At 42.4% G+C, this 19,790-nt stretch overlaps 1 protein-coding gene and 1 long non-coding RNA gene across 2 annotated transcripts in view; one reads left to right on the top strand and one right to left on the bottom strand.

The window, feature by feature from the left end:
* LOC127008975 (uncharacterized) overlaps window positions 1-19,790 on the top strand; it is a 100,497-nt gene that overhangs the window by 17,258 nt on the left and 63,449 nt on the right. The window lies entirely within an intron of this gene.
* LOC127008972 (cell adhesion molecule Dscam2-like) overlaps window positions 1-19,790 on the bottom strand; it is a 121,076-nt gene that overhangs the window by 96,886 nt on the left and 4,400 nt on the right. Inside the window, exon 2 of the mRNA XM_050881524.1 lies at window positions 14,262-14,590. Within this exon, the coding sequence (XP_050737481.1) occupies window positions 14,262-14,590 (329 nt within the window). The remainder of the gene's footprint in view (window positions 1-14,261; window positions 14,591-19,790) is intronic.

The following is a 19,790-nucleotide window of genomic DNA, read 5'->3' as shown; positions in this document are numbered from 1 at the left end:
GCGGAAATGAAGATTGCTATTAAGCGGGAAGGACTCGTATCTATTTTTTTTTTCTTATTTGCTGACTTTTTTAAACATCTATACATTTACAATCTATACATTATTTAGATTTATACATACGAGCATATACATATACCTTCTTACAGATGTACATATAAGCACAAAAAAGGATGCATGGGAGTAATAGAAAAGCAGAAAGGAAAAGACTGAAAAATAAATACAGACAGGGAAGGTAAAAAAACATAGTAACTTCTTTCAACAAGTTTCATATAGGATATTAATTTCGCTCATGTATTCTTATGATAATTATGTTTGCTTATCACTCCAACATATTCCAGTCATTACCACACCAATGATTACATCCATCACCACTACTACAACTATTACTGACATTTCACCGCCATCACCACCACCACCACCATCAGCCAACACTACAAGTACCAATATCTCTCCCTGCACGACCCCATCACCAGCCATCCTTCACCACCACCACCACCACAGCCACTTCCATCAACACCATTGCTACCATACACACTACCACAACACCCAACCACCATTTCACTCCTTATTCAATTCACCATATACCCACCACCATCACCACCACCAAATATACAACCACTAACCAAGATCACCATTTTTACTATCCTCCACCACCACCACCATCACCACCACCACCACCACCTTCTCATCAACACCGTGACCCTCAAGCCATAGCATCGCCGCCCCCTTAATGGAACCTATATATAAACTCGAGGCTCTGAGGACAACACGGAGGAAGAGGAGGAGGAGGAGGAGGAGGAAGGAGGAGGAGGAAGAGGAGGAGGAGGAGGAGCAGGAGGAGGAGGAGGTAAAGAGGAGAGGGAGAGCGTGAAGGAGGAGGTGGACATGCCGAGAGAGAGAGAGAGAGAGAGAGAGAGAGAGAGAGAGAGAGAGAGAGAGAGAGAGAGAGATGGCGCGTCCTAACTCATTAAAACCTCTTGGAGATGAAACAGCGCACGGAGAGCATCATCATAAGGTAGAAATTAACGTTCCCTTATTAACTTTCCGCTAAATTACTACGAATAAGGCAAATCTCGACCCTTTCACAACCCCTCCCCCCCTCCCTACTACTACTACTACTACTACTACTACTACTACTACTACTACTACTACTACTACGGCTACAAAATTATTATGACCTAGAAAATGAGTGTATTTACCTGTCCAATCAATGTTCGACTGATTTAAGATTGGGTCATTAATGGGAAGGGGCGAGCAAATAATAGAGAAAGAGGAGGAGGAGGAGGAGGAAGAGGAGGAGGAGGAGGAGGAGGAGGAGGAGGAGGAGGAGGAGGAGGAGGAGGGTCTTATCATCATCCCCTTCCTTGACAAATTACTATCACCTGTGGGCTTTCTCTCTCTCTCTCTCTCTCTCTCTCTCTCTCTCTCTCTCGCCGTTCTTTGTGCTGTCTTCATTGGCACAGCACAGCAACGCGAAAAATTGGAATAACAAGCAAAAATTTAAAGCACAGTGTTGCTCGCATTTCTAATTTTTAGCTCCTTTTATTTTTCTTCTGCTTGTTTTTGTCACTGTTTTATTTGCTCATTGCTGTTCGCTTACATCACTCGCGTCCTAGTCTTCATCTACCTATTTTTCCTCTCCACTTCCCATAATCCTTGCGCTCCTCCCCCCGTATAAATTTTCCTGTCCTTCCTTCTCATTTGCAGCCATTTTCTCCCCCTCCACTTTCCTTCATCTTTATCCTTCATCTTCTCTTCCTTTGCATCCTTCTCCTCCTTCTCTTCCTTGTCCTTCACATATCCCTTTACATTATTATTTTTTCTTTGCATCATTTTCCTCCCCTTCTTCGTTTTCGTTCTCATCAGCCTGCATCGTCTTCTGTTCTGCATCTTCTCTCCATCGTTTTCTTTTTTTTCCCTCATCTTTTTTGTTTTGTTACCTTCACTTTTTTTTTTTAAATTCCCACACATTTCCTTTTCTGTCTCATTGTGTTACTAAGATTGTGTTGCTACCCCTCCATTCTCTTTTCTTCTTCCACAAGCTACAGTCCCTCATCATCCCCTATCCTCTTCATATCTTTCTTCATTCCTCGTCTAACCTTTCATTTTCATGTTCTTTTACTTCTTGGCATTTCATCAATTTCCTCTTATCCTTTTCTTTCTATCAACATTTCGACTCTCTCTCTCTCTCTCTCTCTCTCTCTCTCTCTCTCTCTCTCTCTCTCTCTCTCTCTCTCTCTCTCTCTCTCTCTCTCTCTCATGTTTCCTGAAAGAATCTGTGCCAAGGAGACTCGGTGTTATGAAATCTGTGACCGTCTGTCTGTCTGTCTGTCAACTTGTCTGTCTGTCTGTCATTTGCGTCTCCTTGTCTGCGTTGACGATGCAAATGAGTTTCTCTCTCTCTCTCTCTCTCTCTCTCTCTCTCTCTCTCTCTCTCTCTCTCTCTCTCTCTCTCTCTCTCTCTTCCCGCCTCACTTCGTTACGACGCTACAGACAAATGGAAAATGAATTTGCATGATGACCGTGTGTATGTGTGTGTGTGTGTGTGTGTGTTTCATAGTTTTTATATTATTTTCTCCGAACTTGTCTCGTATAATCAAGGGAGGAGGAGGAGGAGGAGGAGTTTGTAATCACACACACACACACACACACACACACACACACACACACACACACACACACACACACACACACACACAGTAGTGGAAAATGCAAAGAAAAAAAAACTCTAAAATAAAAGGAAAGACAGGAAAAGAGAAAGAAGCGTGGGCTGATGAAGGGAATACGAGGAGGAGGAGGAGGAGGAGGAGAAGAAGAAGAAGAAGAAGAAGAAGAAGAAGAAGAAGAAGAAGAAGAAAAAGAAGGAAAGCAAAAAACTACGGAAAAGGAATAAAAAGGAAAAAGGAAGAAGAAATGGAGGAATTAGTGAAAGGGCGGAGAAAGGAAATGAATAGTGCATTACAGGGGAAGGAAATAGGAAGATGTGATAGTTGACAGGAGGTGAGTAATACACGGCAATGACATGTAACGTAATGAAGAGGAGAGAAGGAAGGAGTAAGGTATCAGAAGGTAGAATGGTAAGATGAGGAGGAGAAATAGAAGGAGGAGGAGGCAAAGTTAAGGGGAGGAAGAAAGCGAGGGAAGGATTGGGAAGCTTAAGGAGAAAAAGGAGAAAGGAAGGATTAAGGAATAGATAAATTGAGGTAGAGAAAAAAAAGGAAAAAGAACGGTGGAAAAAAGTGAGAGGAAGAAAGAGATGAGATAAAGAATGGAAGAAAGCGAAGGTATGGAGAAGATAGTAATAATGTGGAGATCTAGATATGATTAAACAGAAGAGGAAAGGAAAGAAATGTTAAGGAGTGAGGTGAGGAAGAAAGAAATTAAGGATGTCTTGAGGGAAGCGAGAAAAGAAAACAGGGATAGAATGAACATAAAAGTGGAGGAGAGAATTAGGAAAAGGGATGATAGGAAGGGAGGAAATTGAGGGACCATCGTGGAAGAAAGTGAATTGGAAAAGAAGGAAAGAAAAGCGGGAAGAAAAGGATTGAGGAAGGACGGAGGTGTAGGGAAGAGAATCTGGTAAAAATATGTGAGGAGGAAGGCAAGATGAGAAAGGAAGGGAGGAGGGAGAAGGGAAGGGAAGGTAATTTGCACTGTGGATAATATTTTCCTCTTCAAGACCATGACCCAGCAGGGAGGTCGCCTGGTTCAAGATGGCGGCCACGGAGGAGGAGGAGAAGGAACACAAAGGAACACAAAGGAAGAACAAACAACAGTAGACCTGATGATCGTTACGAGGGTGTTTGTGACATGCTAAACTAACTATCTAATCAAAGGTGGAAGATGAAGGACAGTAAAGACGTAGGCTCCTCCTCACCCCCGCATCCCTCCAGCCAAAGCTGGCAGGAAAGGAAAAAGAACCATGCAGCATGGAAGAACTGCATGGAAATTGTGTATGAAAGAGGAAAGAACTACCATTACTGATACCACTAACCGGGCGATAAAAGCTGACAAGGACACCAGTATTCAAAAGAACTTTACGTTATTACGACAATGATTAATATCTTAGTTGCTGGTTGGATTCAAAATACTTGTCTAATCTATTCTTGAAGGCCGTAACTGTTGTACTATCAACGACATCACAGGGTAGAGAATTCCAAACATTAACGACTCGATTGAAGAAGAAGTATTTGGCTTCGTGCGACGAGAATCTTTTACCACTTATCTTGAAATTGTTATTTGATCGATCAGTTGTAATCTTCCGCATTAATATCACTGGATCCTTTAAACAGTTTAAACACTTCTATTAGATCGCCTTGCATTCTACGTTTTGATAGACTGAATAAATTTACTTCCTCAAGCCTTTGCTCATAAAATAAATTTCTCAACCTAGGAAATTTTTTTGTTACTCTCCGTTGAACCCGTTCTAACTTTTCTACGTCTTTTCAGTAATAGGGGGACCAAAACTGCACACACTACTCTAGATGGGGTCGAACCAGCGAATTATACAGTTTTAATATTACTTTTTCCCGAGGAGGAGGAGGAAGAGGAGGAGGAAGAGAAGTAGGAGGAGGAAAGATCAGCACTATAATGGCAAATATAATGACGTGTAATGGTATTTGTTCGATGTAAATGGCGAAGATATCCTGCCCAATCTGTCTCTCTCTCTCTCTCTCTCTCTCTCTCTCTCTCTCTCTCTCTCTCTCTCTCTCTCTCTCTCTCTCTCTCTCTCTCTCTCTCTCTCTCTCTCTCTCTCTCTCTCTCTCTCTTCGGTAATCATCTAATTATTCGTTCTACATGTTTATTATCTGTTTGTGTTTACTTCCCTTCATGATTTGTGCAGATGAGGTGCGTGAGAAGTAGATGCTGTCGGGAAGAATACGAGGGAGGGAGGAAGCATAAAGGAGGGAGGGGAAGGATGGGAAGAGGCGAATGAAAGACGTAACGGAAGGAAGGTGTTTGTTTGGTAGAAAGAAGCTGATGGTAGAGAAGGGGTAAAAGAGCGAGGGAGTTGAGGGAGTGAGTGAGTGGTAGGGAAGGAGGGTAGCGTAGGGAAGGAAGGGAAGAGAAGAAGGGAAGGCGTACTGGAAGGAAGATATTTGGGTTGTAGAAAAAAGCTGATGGAAGGGAGGGGTAAGAGAGCGAGGGAGTTAAGGAAGGGAGTGGTAGGGAAGGAGGGAGGTGTAGGGAAGGAAGGGAAGAGAAGAAGGGGAGACGTAAAGAAAGAAACATGTTTGGGAGGTAGGAAAAAGCTGGTGGCAGGTACTGAGGGAGGGAGGTAGGCGTGAGAGTTGGGGAAATAGAAAATGTGACTTGTGGATGGGAAAAGATAGGAAGGAAAATGGGTTGATGGAGACCTACAAGAGAAGTAAACGGAGGAATGAATGATGGGTAATGAACGTGTTTGAGCTGACTAGTGAAATGAATGATGCATGAATGATCAAAAACACGTAAAAAAAGAAGAGCGAGGGAAGAAAGTGATTATAATGGGAAGATAAAGTCAGACCACATGTGATGCAAATATGTTGTGATTAAAAAGAAATTAAAATAAGACAGAGAAGAAATTATAGAAGAAAAGCAAGGAAGTAGGGTAAAAAGCTAAGGAGGTATAAAGTGTAGAGAAAAAGTTTATTAGGCAAAAGAATGAGTGTAATGGAAAATAAGAAGGAATGATAAAAGAAGTGTAAAAAAAGGAAGGAAATAAATTCAGTAAAAAAGAAAAGAGGAATGGAAGGAATACAAAAAGGAAGGAAGAGTAAAAGCAGGGAAGGGAGTAAAGAAAAAAATGCAAAGAAATAAAGGAAGGAAGGGGTGAGAGACTGAAGGAAGGAACGAACGAACGAAAGGCTGAAGGAAGGAAGGACAGAAGGAAGAAAGGAAGGAAGGAAGGAAGGTGTACGAGACTGAGGGAATGGAGGAAGCAAGGAAGGAACAAACAGAAGGCTGAAGGAGGGAAGAAAGGAAGGAAGGAAGGAAGGAAGGAAGGAAGGAAGGAAGGAAGGTAGGAAGCCACAGAACCGCGAAGACTCTTAAATATCTGCGGGAAGACTCTAAATATCTCGAGTTTGCTTACGTATCCTGTGCTTTATGGAGCGTTTACCCGCCCGCCGGAGCGTGAGAGGCGTGGAGCATTCAGAGGAGGAGGAGGAGGAGGTGGTGGAGGCTCGTGATAATAAGCAGATGCACATTATTTAAGCAAACAAGGGAAGCTGGTGATGATGATGTTGTTCATATTTTTCAGGTGATTGTAGATGTTGTTAAGTGGATTTGTTGTTGTTGCTTTTGTGTTGATGTTGGTAGTGGTGGTGGTGATGATGGTGGTTGCGAAGATGGTAGTAAAAGTGATGAAGAAAATTGTACGTCGACCCATTATTATCTTTTAAATGTTGTTGTCTACCTTCTATTAATCATGTTTTTTTACTCTGTCGAAAAAAAGGGAAATTGATGCAAAGTTCATGTCTTGCAATAATCACAAGTTGCCAATAAAAATGTCGTTGGTTGATAGGGAAAGTTTGGCGGCGGGAGTTTTTTTCTTCAGTATTTTTCTTTTAATACAATTTTCTTTTTATCGATAGAAAATGAGACCCAGGGATGAGAGTTGCCACGTGGAACACACACACACACACACACACACACACACACACACACACACACACACACACACACACACACACACACACACATTTTCCCTCCCACTCTCTTCCTTTCTCTTCTCTCTGTATCCATCCATCATCTCTTTTTCTAACTTTCCCATCACCACACTCACACACACACACGCACACGCACACGCACACGCACACGCGCACACACAGTTACCCTCCCGTTTTTTTTTCTTCTCGTTCCGTCCATTATTCCTCCTCTCCTCTCATCACCTACCTCTCTCCTTTCCCTCTTGCCTCCTCCTCCTCTTCTTCTGCCCCTCCTTTTCATCGCCCTTGCCTCCACTTTCCCTGCAATCTTCCCTCGGTGTTTCGCTTCTTTCCTTACTCTCTTACCCTCCATAATTACCTTTTTTCGTCTCACCCTTACCTTACTCACCAGCCCCTCTACCTACCTGTTCCCTTACCTTTTTTTACTTCACCTAATTCCTCCTGCCTTTGACTTTTATTTAGCTTTCTTTCCTAACTTTCGTCGTACCTTTTCATCTCTTTCCTTCTTCTCTGTCATTATTTTCCCTCCTCCTTCGTCCTCTCTCACCTTCATTCCTCATTCCCTCCCCCTTCGTCCTCTCTCACCTTCATTCCTCATTCCCTCCCCCTCCTATCCCAGCCCTCACCTCCCCTCCTCCCCTCGTCTCCCCTTACCTCCCCTCATTTCCCCTCTGGCCGCTTGTGTATATAACGCTATTTTAAGCTATTTGTACTGCCCTGTGCGTGTGTGTGTGCGTGCAACTGTGTGCGTGTGTGTGTGTGTGTGTGTGTGTGTGTGTGTGTGTGTGTGTGTGTATATGTGTGTGTGTGTGTGTGTGTGTGTGTGTGTGTGTGTGTGTGTACGTATCCATTGCGTTATTCACCGGGCAGCATCAATTTGGGACGCTTATGATCGGCTATTGAGTGCATGAATGTACCTCCGTTGCTCATTTGTCGGTACACACACACACACACACACACACTCTCTATTTCTTTCTATTTCTCTCTTTCTATCCATATGTCTTTATGTTAGTGCTTTAGGTATAACTTTCCTTAACCAACCTACTCTAACACCACCACTACCATTATCATCACCACGAACTCCTAACATTTTCCACCTCTTCACCACCTCCATACACCACCACCACGCTCACATACCTCCTTGACACTCACCACCACCACCACCACTCGTCAGGGAGGGTCGGCATAACAATAAGTGGTCCCTGGGGTTGGCTTGCCTCTTGTCAGCTGATATCAAGAGAAACCCGAGGCGCTGACGATGAACATATGGCAGGAGGAGGAGGAGGAGGAGGAGGAGGAGGAGGAGGAGGAAGGAAGGAAAGAATGAATGCAGGAAAGAGAGAAGAAAGGAAGCATAGAGTGAAAGGAAGGAAAGAAGGAAGGAAGAAAGGGGGGGTAAATTTGAGAATATAGAACAGCGGGAAAAAAGTAGGTGGTATGAGAGAGAGAGAGAGAGAGAGAGAGAGAGAGAGAGAGAGAGAGAGAGAGAGAGAGAGAGAGAGAGAGAGAGAGAGAGAGACGGGTGAGTTGGATGTTTTTTGTTACCCACTCCGGAAAATTAGACGCTAATTCTCACGGGGGAGCGAAATTTATCTTTTATGTGACGCGTCGCAACCCCGCGGGAAATTATAGAACCACAGGAGACTAGGGAAACTAGGGAGTGGGGGAATGTTGGTAGGGAGGCGATGGGGGAGGGATGATCAAGAGAGGAGGCGTTCTGAAAGGGAGTATCGAGAGTATTTGGTGATAGGGCCAAAGGAATGGGGTAAACAGATAGGGCGAACGTTGAACTATAATTAATGGACGGTAAAAAAAAATGGTGGGTGGAGAACATGGAAAGAGATAACGATAGTGAAAAGAAAAAGGGTCGAAAGGAAAGTTTAGCTAGCCACGCACGGAAAAGCAGAGAGGAGTGACTTTGAAGGAGAGACAGAGAGGGGAATTCAAGAGGGTATTTGGCGGACAAGTTGATGATTCTGTGAAAAGATGATGAAAAAGAGTTAAGTGAAATATAGGGGCTTAAAGAGAGACGAGAGCAATACAGAAATACGTGATGATTCAATGCCAGAAAATAAATGGCTACAGTTGATACATAAAGATGAGATAATTTTGTAAGAGGACACATGGACAAGGAAACCATGAAGGAGGGGAAAATAGCAGATACAGAAATAGAAGACTCGACGACTAGAGAATGATAGCTAAATTAAAGGAGGAAGCATGGGCGAGTGAGAAAAAAGATCAGGAAGGGGAGAAACGTAAATATGCAAGGAAGCACAGAAGGGACGAAAAAGAATTAGCTCGCTCCCTTAAAAGTGCAGACAGCAAACTCTTCTTGGGTTACTTGAATGTGGTGTTAATTAGGATACGAAGTGACTGAAATAGCGAAGGTTCCTGCGGCCAAACGTATGCAGATGAGAGAGAGAGAGAGAGAGAGAGAGAGAGAGAGAGAGAGAGAGAGAGAGAGAGAGAGAGAGAGAGAGAGAGAGAGAATATCATAAAATCCCGGTTACCTCTTTTATGGGGCAGATAGAATATTAACAAAAACAAAAACAACAACAATGACCGCTGAAATTTCATCATTAATATTTCTACACTTTTAATTTTGAGGCAAACGAGGGCTATTGTGTGTGTGTGTGTGTGTGTGTGTGTGTGTGTGTGTGTGTGTGTGTGTGTGCGCGGTAAAGACAGTCAGACAAAGTGTATTTCATTGTTCCGTAGCTTCTTTTACCTGCCACCGCTGATTTCAGGTAAGAACAGGTAAAGCCTCTTGCTCCCCCTCGGTCGGATTACCTTCTTATTGATGAGGTAAGAGGGAGGGAAGCGAAGGGCGAAAATAAGGGGCGAGGGACGGGACGCAGCGGAGGGATGCTTGAGCGAGAGGGGAGAGGAAGGAAAGCCTCGCGCGATGTTAAATGTTTATAATTATTTCGTATTCTGTGCTTCGTATTCTGTGCCTGGTGGGTGTAATTTTGGGGCTGTAGTTTGTCATGTTATTATATCCCGCGTTTATGAAGAGCAGCTTACTATCTTTTTAGCCTTATTTTCTCTGTCTTAATAGCTTTCTTTCATTGCTTTTATCCACACTACATTCTTTCGTATTCTGTGCTTCGTATTCTGTGCCTGGTGGGTGTAATTTCAGGTTATAGTTTATCATATTATTGGTACCCGCGTGTATGATGAGCAGCTTATTATCTTTTTTGCCTCATGTTATCTAAAATTCTTTCCTTCATCGCTTTCATTTACATTTCTCTACATTCTTTCGTGTTCTGTGTGTCGTGTTCTGTGCTGGGTGTAATTTTGGGGTTGTAGTTTGTCATGTTATTACATCCCGCGTGTATGAAGAGCTGTTTACAATCGTTTTAGCCTCATTTTCACTGTCCTAAATTCTTTCTTTCATCGTTTTCATTCACATTACCTAACATTCTTTCGTTTTCTGTGCTTCGTGTTCTGTGCTGGGTGTAATTTTGGGGCTGTATTTTCTCATGTTATGCTATTTTTTAGCGTCATTTTCACACCCACTCACTCTTTTTTACTTACTCATTAACTTTTCTTTACATTTTTTTTCGTTTGCTGTGCTTCGTATCCTGTGCTTGATGTAATTTTGGTTTATAGTGTGTCATGTTATCATTTCCTTGCATGGATGAAGAACAGTTTACTATATTTTAACGTCATTTTTGCAATCTTCTTTCTTTATCACTCACTCTCATTCACATTTCTTTTTGTTCTTACTTCTATTTTTGTTTTACTTTAGAGCCAAGTGTGTTTCAAGAGCTCTTAAACACCTGGATGATAGCTCTCCTCTCGCTTTAAATCCCTCCTTCCCTCCCTCCCTCTCTTTTCCTCCCTCCCTTCCTCCTTTCCTACCTGCCTCCCTCCCTCCGGTGAGCCTCAGGTGTGCGCCCTTCCTTTCATTAGTCCAGAGTCCTTTCCCCGGACAGGTAGACGTGATATTATGCACACACACACACACACACACACACACACACACACACACACACACACACACACAGAGAGAGAGAGAGAGAGAGAGAGAGAGAGAGAGAGAGAGAGAGAGAGAGAGAGAGAGAGAGAGAGAGAGAGAGAGAGAGAGAGAGAATCACCGTCATTTCACTGCTTCAACAAGGACTGACGGACGAAACATTTCATCCCTCAACAAGCCGAATATAAAAACGTGCAATTAGGCGCGCCCGCAAAATTCATTATTGTAATTGATGTTTATTATGAGGGTGATGCTGGTTAGGGAGGAGGAGGAGGAGGAGGAGGAGGAGGGAGTCTGACAGGGTTGCATGGAAAAAAAAATAAAGCTGAGCGGGAAGGAAAGAAGGAAGAACTGACAGGGATAGGAAGGAAGGAAGGAAGAAAGATGGTATAAGCTCGATAGGCGGATAAAAGGTGTGAGAAGAGATGAAAGGAAGGGAAGGAGGGAAGAGGAAATAGGTAAAAAATGAGGTTAGGGAAGGGGAGAATGGCAAACAGGGGAGGAGCTAGGGATAGAGAGGCGGGAGAGGAGGTAGGTAGAGGGGGAAGGAAAAATGAGCCAAAGGAAGTTAGATAATTGAAAGTGTGGGAAGGAGTGAAAGGAAGAATGAGTAAAGAGAAAAAAGATGAAAGTATAATCAAGGGTGTAAATGGGGAGCAGGGGTGGGGGTGGGGGGGGTGGGAGGGGATAAATCATGGTAAAGGGGATTTGGTTGACCACTTTCATCCCGCATAATAAATGCCCAAAGCCCTCTGGCCACCACCTGCCGCTCTTTTTTAATTAGGCAGCGAATGTGTAGCCTTCTGTGTCCCCGGGTTGACCTGTGGCGAGGCGGGACGGCGAGGCATGTCAGCAAGTAATTAGATGACCAGCAGGTGGCTTTATAACTACTACTACTACTACTACTACTACTACTACCTCTACTACCTTTACTACTGCTACTACTACTACTACTACTGTATTATAAGTGATGGTGTTACTTGTTCTACTTTTCCCATAAATTTAAAGGTTTATGAAGAGGGCTTACCTTTAAGTCTCTAGGAGTAAGTTTGGAAAGTACGTAACACACACACACACACACACACACACACACACACACACACACACGCACACGCACACAGAGGCTCCATTCACAGTAAACGCTACCCTACAATTCTTAAAACTACTCTAACACCATCAACTACTTTATTATCATCATCTTCATCCCAACTACTACCTCCACTGCCATTCCAACACCACCGCCACCACATCTACCATCGTCATCACCACTACCAGTATCACCACCACAACCACGCGTCTAAGCATCTATCGTAGTATCATATGAAACTTTTAGTATACTCCTCCGCTTCCTCCTGCTCTTATTTCTTTTCCGCGTAGCAAGGTACTCAACACATCAGCCGTTTCAGCTTTTCATCTCACAAATAGCAACACAGACTTACCAAGGTCTTTTATTTCAGCTTTTGTCTAATGAGCTTTGCGAGGAAAAAACACCTCTTACTTCGAAGTTTATAGAAGCAGTAGGTTCCGTATTTTTTTATTCGGCACTGCTTAATTACGATCAGTGTGTTATACTCGCATCACAAAGTAAGGGTAATAAAGAACTCTTGCGATGGAAACCGACACTGGATACGTTTCTGGTAGACAACCATCCTCGTGTTTAATAATGTGGCCGCAAACACCATCATTATATTGCAATTACCAATGAAATCTTTGCATTCCACTGCTTTCCCCACTTCCTCCCACAACTTGAACATCGTACCATCGACAGAAAGCGTTCTATTACATCAACACTATAACATAAACACACACACACACACACACACACACACACAAAGAAAACACGCACATCGCCAATCTAATCTTCCATCATCAGCAATAACACTAACTTTCCTTTTGCCTCATGAACACATAATTTTTCCCTCCCTCTCCCACACAAACACACACACACACACACACACACACACACACACACACACACACAGTCACACACACACGTCCCTTACCTATCAACAACAACAACAACATCAATGAGAACAGCAGCAATAGCAACAGGAGCTCGCACAGTAGCCGGGGAACACTTACTAACAAGACAAGTGAGCCGTTTCGGGCGATAATAAACAAGGAGACGAACGAGGCGAGTCAGGCCAAGTTTTGCAAGGTTGTTCGGGAAGGAGACACGGCCAGCCTTGTTCGGCCAACGCGCCCTTGATGGAAACACGACGCCCGCCACCAAGCGACCCAAACTTCTAACGTGATTACTTCTTCTTCCTCCGCCTTTCCCTCCTCCTCTTCTTCCTCGTGAGTTGGCGGACGATTTATCCACAAGAGTCGCATTACTGAGAACTTCCCGACTCCCTCCAACTCCCTTGTGGTCTCGTTTCTTTTTTCTTCTTTCTTCTTTGGGGGAAGTGAGTAAAGGGAAGCAGGGAGAGCTGGAGGGACGCTGGTAATTGTATCTTACCCCACAGAGAGAGTTTTAATTGGAAAGATGTGATTTAATTGTGTTCTTGCCCACTTTGCTGGGTTGCTACTGGGAACTTTCTCCACATCAGTAACTCCCAGTGGGGCTGAATTATGTTTTTCCTTTTCATTCTCTATACGACCTGCAGATAGTAGCAGTATTGGCGAAGGGAAGTAGAAAGAAGTTTGAAGTGCTACGCAAGGGACTATATCAAATCATTAAAGGATAATTTAGCTTACGATTATATCATTAATGTATCTAGACGTTTTGAGGATAAAAATAAAGCTTAAGATTATATTAGTATGCGGCATTATCCATAAGTAAAAAAAAAAAGCTATTTGCCCTAAGTATACGACCTATGATTCCTTCCTCTCTTCCGTTACATAAGTTACGTGAAATATTCAAATACCTATTTCTTACGAAAGTACATTTCGGTGGCTCCAAATATGAAGGGAGAAGGTTTGCATCGGTACACGCTTTTGGGACAAGGGAAGTAGAAGGAGAGGAAGGGAGGATGGAGGATGGGGGGGCAGTTGCATGAAAGGGCTGATGCTGGGAGTGAATCGGAAAGTTTTTTTGAGAGATATGTGGATCAGAGGAGGATGTCCTTGATTAGGGGGTGATGAGAGAGAGAGAGAGAGAGAGAGAGAGAGAGAGAGAGAGAGAGAGAGAGAGAGAGAGAGAGAGAGAGAGGAGGAGGAGGAGGAGGAGGAGGAGGAGGAGGAGGAGGAGGAGGAGGAGGAGGAGGAGAAGGAGGATGAGGAGGAGGAGGAGGAGGTTAGTGGTTTTGGAAAGTACTTTGAATAAAATTCATGCTAGATTAATTTCTTGAATTTTTTAATACTTTTTTCTCCTTTTAATTTGCAGCTTTTCTGTAAACTCACCATTTGTAAGCAAAGAAGAGAAGTAGGAGAAGTAGGAGGAGGAAGTGGAGGAGGAGGAAAAGCAGGGAAATATATGTTAAAGACAAAACCCCAGTCAGTTAGGCTCAACAAAGATCAGGAAGAAGAAAAAATATACAAATGCAATATAGAAGAATCAAGCAATACGATAAACTCTAGAGCTATAAAAAGTAAAACTATTGTAGCTTTTCCAAACTTTTGCAAGCCGGAAGCGTAATAGATTCTGAAGGGAACAACACTCATATACAGTCGTTTATACATTTTCTTACCTTTTGCCAGTAGTACAACCTTGGGAGGAGAATTCTTCGGTGAACATTGGAGGATGGCGAGTGCGGGGCCTTCGGAGGAGGAGGGGGAGGAGGAGTCTGATGATGATGTGGTTGCAAAAGTAGAAGGGAAAGGAGAATGAGGGAAAGGAGGGGTAGAATCACTATGACGACGAGAATGATAAACTGTGATTGGTAAGGAGGAGGAGGAGGAGGAGGACGAGGAGGAAGGAGAGGACGGAGAGTGGAGGGAGAAACGTGTGTTCGAGAGGAGCCAATCAGCGTGTCCCGTCTTGGCCTTCAGCTGTAGCGAAGCACCGACGACTGTGAAACTGAAACGGGAAAAAAAATGATGATGAAAAGTCGACTTGATACATTATGATAAGTTGAATGTTGAGGAAAAGAAATGACCATGTTTAGAATGTGTATTATTAGAGATTTATTTACTATTGATCGTGGGAAGTTTAGGAATGTGAGGAATGTTTAGGAATGTTCATAATCAGTTGAAAAGAAAGAAAAAAAATAAAAGAAAACGATGATAAACAAATAACATTAATAACTCGAACTCAAAAAGAATAAAGGAGAAAAAAATTAAGTTTAGTAAAAATGAAGCCTAAAATGATGTAAATGAACAATGAATACTAACAAGCACTTTCCCCACAAAAAAATAAATGTGTAAGAAGGAAATGAAAAAAAAGAAATGACAAAGAACCCTGAAATCAAAATAAAAAGGAGAAAATAGTGTAGAGTAAAATGACGCCTAAAGCCATGTAAATAAACAATGAACACTAACAAGCGCGTAGTCCCTCACAAAAAGAGACAAAAACAAAATCAGTAATCATGCCTTTGCCTACTCATTGCGCCTATTTTTTCGACAAAACTCAATTACACTAATGGCCGGAAAAAATGCTGTTTCATGAAGCACATTCTAATTTTGTTTAATGCTTTATTAATGCAAATCTGGCTCGATTCATGTATAGAGCGGCGCGCCATTGTTGGGGATTAATGTTGCGGTGCGTGTTTGCATTTTTTTCATCCAGCATTATGTAAACGCCGCGTGAGCCTCGTGCAGGGCTGACAAACAAAATGATCTGTAAGTATTGCTGGACGAACGGAATGTATAGGGAGAGGGAAATATGTCATGCGTTAGATTAATGGTTACAAGGAAGAAGAATCATAAGAAATAAAGAAGGGAATTTATCAAAAAATAAAGAATGGTGAAACACATCTCAGGGGCCGGTATGTCGAACTATCGAGATTATTGAAGAAAAACACCAGGATAGCAAAAAGGAACTATGAGATCAAAGAAGCAAATGAGGCGAAAAGTAATCCTAAGGGCTTCTTTCAGATGTATAGAACAAAAACAAGGAAGAAAATTGGACCGCTGAAAACAAACACAGGCGAGCTAGTAGAAAATTACGAAAATATGAGCACATTGTTGAACGACTACTTCCTTTCAGTATTCACACAAGAGGATCGAACGACTATTCCGGAAAGGGTTCAGGTGTACGAGGGCGGGGATGGCGATAAATTGAGGGATATAATTATTACCAGGCAAGTAGCTCAGGATGAGATAGATAAGCTTAAGAAGAATAAGTCGCCAGGTCCTGACGGGATATTTCCGAAGGTATTAAAGGAATTTAGTGATGTACTCAGTGACCCACTAACCGACATCTTTAAGATGTCGGTAAATACTGGTTATGTGCCCAGCCTATGGAAAGTTGCTAATGTGACGCCGATTTTCAAAAAGGGGGACAGGTCAGTTGCTTCAAACTATCGCCCAGTTAGCTTAACATCGGTTATAGGCAAGATGCTGGAGTCCATAATAGCCAGGAACATTCGGGAGCGTTCAGAGAAACATAGCTTAACTCACGACTCGCAGCATGGGTTCACGAAAGGTAGGTCATGCCTCACCAATCTCTTGTCCTTCTACAATAAAGTATTTGAGGCGGTAGACAGAGATGAAAATTATGATGTAATCTATCTTGATTTTTGTAAAGCGTTTGACAAAGCTCCTCATTAACGACTATTGCTTAAATTACTGGCTCACGGAGTAGAGGGTAAAGTTTTGAACTGGGTCACGGCGTGGCTTAGGAATAGGAGGCAAAGAGTGCAAATCAGTGGTAAAAGATCTAACTGGGGATGTGTTACGAGTGGGGTCCCACAAGGCTCGGTATTAGGTCCACTTTTGTTTATTATTTATATCAATGACTTATACAGGAATTAGTAGTGATGTCAGTAAGTTTGCAGATGATACCAAGATCGGTAGAGTAATTGAGTCGAATCAAGACGCTAGTATTCTCCAGGATGAACTAAACAGATTGTATGACTGGGCGGATAAATGGCAAATGGAGTTCAATGTAGGGAATTGCAGTATTCTGAGTGCTATTGCTTAAATGACACTCTCATAAGCAGGTCTGGGTGCGAGAGGGATTTAGGGGTCTTAGTGATCTCCGTCCAAGGGCATAATGCATTCAAGCTAGAAATCGAGCAAATAGGGTACTGGGATTTATTACAAGGAGCGTTAAGCTACGGTTACACTAGTCAACGAAACGTTTGGAGTCCAACCTTAAACAGCTGTCCATCCAATTCTATCTTTGGACGAGTGGTTAGACGAGTCCAACCTTGGCGTTGGAGATGTTAAGGTTTCTGCCTTTCCAACGGCGTCAAGACGAAAAGAAGAGGAACAACAACAACAACACATGTGCCACGCTGTGAGCTATTTTTATACCAATAAATACTTCATCTCTTATGACTGAATAAGCTGTATACTTTCTTTTCAAATATGTCATAAATATGAATACTGTATAACATAGATCTTCAGTTTTCTTCCCTTGGATGAGATCTCAAGGGAAGAAGTACAACGCTACTGGGCGAGGTATCTTTCCTCCAACCCTACGCTTGGATTCCAAACGAAATCCTCCAATCTTGGACGAAATTCAAGCGAATCGTTGGAATCCAACCATTTCGTTGACTAGTGTAACCGTAGCTTAAGCAACAGAAGCGCCGAAGTCTTCCTCAAACTATATTTAGCATTAGTTAGACCTCATCTTGACTATGCGGTTCAGTTCTGGTCACCTTACTATAGAATGGATATCAAAATGTTAGAATCGGTTCAGAGGAGGATGAATAAGATGATTCAGGGGTTGAGAAACTTGCCATACGAGGAAAGACTCAAACAGTTAAACTTGCATTCTCTAGAAAGGCGAAGGGTGCGTGGAGACATGATCGAGGTTTATAAATGGATGAAGGGCTTTAATAAGGGGGATATTTATAAGGTTTTGTTGGTAAGAGAACCGGGTAGGGCACGAAGTAATGGGTTTTAACTGGATAAATTCAGATTCAACAGGGACATAGGCAAAAATTGGTTTACTAAGAGAGTGGTGGATGAGCGGAATAGGCTTAGCAGTCACGTGGTGAATGCCAATACAATTGTCACAGTCAAAAATAGATTAGATAAATTCATGGACAGCGATATTAGGTGGGGTTAGATACACGGGAGCTTAGCTTTAAAGGAGCTCCCTCGTACAGGCCTACCGGCCTCTTGCAGACTCCTACATTCTAATGTTCTTATGTTTATAGTTACATTCAGAAAGCTATAGTTATATTTAAAACTAGCTCTAAATCGGAAAATTATCTCCCTGTGGCAGAACAGTAACAAGGAAAAAGAGTAGCAGTAAATATAGAATAAATATTAAAAAAAATAATAATATTAGTATTGGAAGATATAACTGAGTAGAAAAATCTATCATTTTATCGCGTTTGAAGTGATAAAATAATGTAAAAAATACAAAAAAGGAGTCATAGTACATCACAAGTCAAACTTGGAATAGAATCAGTAATAAATGAATAGAAAAAATATATATGGGAAGAAAATATGTAATGAAGATAGATATTTGTAAGAAATAACCATATTCCATCTTTCAGTAATAGCGGCGGTAAAAAAAAAAAGATACAACATTGCTGGATTCTGTCACTCTTTTGTACCGGTACAGTAAACAAAAAACAAGTAATACAAAACCATATGCAAAGGTCTTTCTCACGCTTGGCAATGGCGGAGGGATGAACAACACATATACGGATTTTAGAAGAAGTACTGTACTATTTCACTATACGTAATTAAGTAGAAAGAACTCAATTAGAAATGTGTATAGAAAACAACATATCCTTCTTCCTCTCTCTTCGTAATGGCTGACGGAAAAAAAAAACAGGAAATTGAAAAAAAAATGATCATAGTTCCCTACTCTTTAATATAGGAAAGTTGAAAAAAAATATCGCTGGTAAAAGAAAAAAATATATATATAAAAAATCCTTCATATCCTCACTCTCGGTAATGGCGGCGCGGTAAAAAGAAATGAAAATGTGTCACGTGCGTCGCGATATTTGCCGCCACCGATACTTGCCTGAAATTATCCATTACTGGGGGATGAAAGTGTTGCCAATCACTGCTAATAAACAGTTACCCCCTCCCCCCCGCCTCCACTCCCCCCCCCCGCACACTTACGCATAACCACCCATTCCTATCCCTCCTCCTCCTCCTCTTCCTCCTCCTCCTCCTCCTCCTCCTCCTCCTATATCCCTCACTTGGTGTACCCTCCGACCTTCTCTTTTGTCTCCTCTTTTTCTCCTATTCATTCCCTTTCTCTTCCCATATCTAGCCATTCTCTTCCTCTTCCCATTACGTTTACTCTCTCTCTCTCTCTCTCTCTCTCTCTCTCTCTCTCTCTCTCTCTCTCTCTCTCTCTCTCTCTCTCTCTCTCTCTCTCTCTCATATACACACACACACACAGACACACGCACGGAGATAAAGTCTGTCAACATTTTCAGGAGAAGCGGACCTCGCATTTTTTTTTTTGTCCTTTGGGGATTTATATTATCACGGGTCGATGTAAAATTTTGTCACTCCCTCTCAGTTTATTTTAGTTCTATATCCATTTTTCTTTTTCTCTGTATTACTTCTTCCTTCCTCGTAGGTTACTAAAGGGAAACAGGTGATGGTGTGTGTGTGTGTGTGTGTGTGTGTGTGTGTGTGTGTGTGTGTGTGTGTGGGTGGGTGGGGGTGGGGGGGGGGGATGGGCGCTTCCTCCCTATTTTCCTTTCCTAGTATATCAGTGGGAGTGAATTCCTGAGGCGAACTATGTAAAGGTCACATGCCGGGAGGTAGTCTTACATCAGGGTAACAAGCTTTACGTTACCTCCTTTGTATCTTTGTTTTTGGGTTCCTCTGCTTCTCTGTACTTCTCCCTCCTATCCACCTCCTCCTCCTCCTCCTCCACGCTCTTTTACTCTCCCTCCCTCTCCCTCTCCTTCTTCCCCTCCTCATTTTTCCTTTCCACTAACCCCTTTATTTTCAAGCGCTCCCCTCCGTCCACTTTTTGCCCCCACTCTTGTATGTGTTCTCTGTTCACCCTCTTAACCTCTCTCTCCTGCCGCTCTTGCTGCTTCTCCCTTCTCTTTTTCAGCTACTTTTTTTTCCTTCAAACTATTCACTCTTATGTTCTTCACCTCCATTTTTTTTTTTTTTTTGTTTCT

This window comes from Eriocheir sinensis, chromosome 39 (genome assembly GCF_024679095.1).
Source record: "Eriocheir sinensis breed Jianghai 21 chromosome 39, ASM2467909v1, whole genome shotgun sequence".
NCBI classification, from domain to species: domain Eukaryota; kingdom Metazoa; phylum Arthropoda; class Malacostraca; order Decapoda; family Varunidae; genus Eriocheir; species Eriocheir sinensis.
Note: the sequence above shows the minus strand (reverse complement) of the source record. Positions and strands in the feature narration are given on the sequence as shown.